Below are 2,880 nucleotides of genomic sequence, written 5' to 3'. Positions count from 1 at the left end.
AGAGAGAGAGAGAAAGAGAGAGAGAGAGAGAGAGAGAGAGAGAGATTAAATGAGAAGAGATTTATTAACCACATTCTATCTCTATCTCCTCACCCCCACCACCCCCTCTGACAGCTGACCAGTCCACTGTGTTCTACCAACCCCGTCACCTCAAAGAGTCCACCATCTGCGACGTCTGTGACAGGTGTTGCCAGTAACAGGATAACGGCCCGGGACTACTGACAGTTTCAATCATTCCTGGGCGTTTGTCTTAATTGCAAAGTAGCCAAATAAAATTATTAACAAATAAGGAGAATATACATGGATGTTACTGTAAATTCTATTAAGCGTTTAGTGTTTACGAAATTGTTCTCTGAGCCCTCATCAAGAGCATGAAAAAACAAGCTGGATAAAACAAAACATAACCTCGAATCAGTCAATCATTCAGTTATATTAGTTAAGCAAGCAAGCAAGATAGCGAACAATAAATAAATAAATAAATACATTAAAAAATAATTGATTACATAATCAATTAATCAATTTTTTAAAAATAAAAAATTGGTCGATCAATCAATCAAGTATTCAACCAATCAATCTGCAATCAATCTACCAATCATGCATTTTTCTTCTGGCTTTTTAAACCTTGAATCTTATAAGGAGTACCAAATTTCAAAGACAAATCAGAAAGGGCTTTCTGAAGCAGAAGACAGAACAGCTTCCAGATGACTGATGAGCGGTTCCGAAGCTCCTACTGAATATAATCACGTGACCTATATTATTAGAGTGCAAGTATACCGCGACGCAAGTACCCACTCCCTTAGCTTCCCATAACCTTGTGCATAATTACAATATTTGAAAGTTGTATTCTAATTTTCGGGAGAAAATCCAATTTTGTATGGCAGCTTGTCCGAATGTTGTTGTTTTTCTGGATGAATTTATATATTATCCTTTGTGCTATCACTGTCGTTGTTTCTGAAAATGAAAAATAAAACACATCTTTAAGAATAAAAAAAACATCCTGACTTGTGGTCGGTTCATTCAAATTTGGAAAACTTGATGCTTGATGTTAACTCTTTAAGGATGTAGAGAACACAATAATGTGCAACAGCAGACCAAAAGCCATGTTGTATCACATTTGAACGATCATACACGAATCAGAAACACAAATGTGTGTACTTTTCATTGTGTGCGATTTGTTGGAAGGGAATTTTTTGTTTGAAATAAAGGGAAAATGAACTGAAAAATGTAGACCCCTATTTATGATACATAAATCACGGAGTCATTTTAGTGTCCAATAACAGCATGTCTTCAAGCGTGGTCAGATAAACAGAATGTGTGTCCTTATTAGTCCTTAAAGGGTTAAGAACAAGAAAGGTGCGTTGTGTTTGTGTGTGTGTGTGTGTGTGTGTGTGTGTGTTTGTGTTTGTGTGTGTGTCTGGGTGAGAGGGAGGGGAGAGGGGGGTGAGAGGGAGGTGAGAGAGGGTGAGGAGGGGAAGGAAGTGTTTCGAGATGGTTTGTTTTCTGATGTGTTAACTCTTCGTAACGCCTGACTTATCAATGTGTGGGCAAAAAGTGTGAAGGGAGTGACTGATAATATGTATTCAACGCAGAGCACGCGAAAAGTTTTTCTTGAAGTATGTTTTACATGTATTTGTTTGTTTGTTTGTTTGTTTGTGGGGGGGGGGGTTTAGTAGAAAGGGTCATGATATATTGAATATTGAAACCTGAGAAGCAGTGACCCGGGGGACCCGATTCTTCAGCCTTATTGAACACAGTCAAAGATGAAACCTCCAGGTATTCTAGATATTGAACACTGCTGCCGGGAGTACAATAAGCCAGTCACACCACAGCATGTGTGGTTAGCTCCGGTTGGCAGAAGACGGTGTATAGCAACGGTCAAATGACGCTCAGTCGATGTCTCCATGTCCAGGAAGCTATGGTGCTTCTTTGAGATAATAAAAGACAAAATTAGATAAGACATTTCGCTACCATAACATTACAAAATTCTATCTGATATTTTTTGCCGCTTTGAGTTCTAGACCATGAGATCGGAAATTATATGTTTTATCTGCTCTGAGAAATGAATGGGGAACCATGCTCGCCGATTTCTGTCGCAGATCTGGCACTGAATGATGATGATGATCTGCTCTATCAAAATTGTAAGATAACTCGGAGTCGTTGTCAAGATATTCAAAAAACTGCATTTTGAAAAGATTGACATGTTGTGGTAATCAAAATTTTTTAGGTCATATTTCTCAAAACTAGGTACATTGTACTGAGCAGACAGAACTTGGTAATTCTAGGGTAGTGATTTATCATTATTCCCCCATTGATTCTGCGTCTGATTCGACAGAGCTTAGATCCTCTTAGGGTAAGACCACGTTAAGGACGGACGACACGACAACTGAAATCGTCCGTGTTGTCCGTGGTAAAAACCGACCACATTAGCAACGGACAATTTCCACGCCATTCTATCGTCTGACATAGCGTGTACCAGGAGAAAGAAATTGTTTTTGTTATGGTTATGGTTGAAGAGGAGACAGAAGAGACAACGACAACTTGTTTTTTTTTTTAATATGGCATTCACTCAATATTGAGACAGTGTGAGACTCTCGGTGTATTTCATAATTTACACCCGCGATTGTTCGAAAACGATGAACAATTTAGGAATTATTTTTTAATGAAACCCAGTAACCCAGTAGTCATAGATGGCTGGTCTCTTTTGGACTGCAATAAAATGAGTAGTTCTTCATTAATGTTTGTGATATACAAAGCCAACAAGACATGTACAATACTTTTCTTTTTACTTTTTAGTGACATTGCATCGGTGCTATAATTTATCAGCAACAGGAGGGGGAAAAAGAGAAGTAATTCTGAAAGGGGGGGGGGGGGGGGGGGGGG

The 2,880-nt window shown here is 38.8% G+C and overlaps 1 protein-coding gene across 1 annotated transcript in view; it reads left to right on the top strand.

Moving 5' to 3' along the window:
• Positions 1-993, top strand: part of LOC101854777 (CD109 antigen) — a gene marked incomplete at its 5' end in the record, with an annotated part of 48,268 nt that extends 47,275 nt beyond the window's left edge. The window contains 1 exon segment of the mRNA XM_013091449.2: positions 115-993. Coding sequence (XP_012946903.1) covers positions 115-197 — 83 coding nt within the window.
• Between the last annotated feature and the right edge of the window lie 1,887 nt (positions 994-2,880).

The sequence above is a fragment of the Aplysia californica genome, unplaced genomic scaffold, assembly GCF_000002075.1.
Source record: "Aplysia californica isolate F4 #8 unplaced genomic scaffold, AplCal3.0 scaffold00036, whole genome shotgun sequence".
In the NCBI taxonomy this organism is placed as follows: domain Eukaryota; kingdom Metazoa; phylum Mollusca; class Gastropoda; order Aplysiida; family Aplysiidae; genus Aplysia; species Aplysia californica.
The sequence above is the reverse complement of the archived record's forward strand: the minus strand, read 5'-3'. Positions and strand labels throughout refer to the sequence as shown.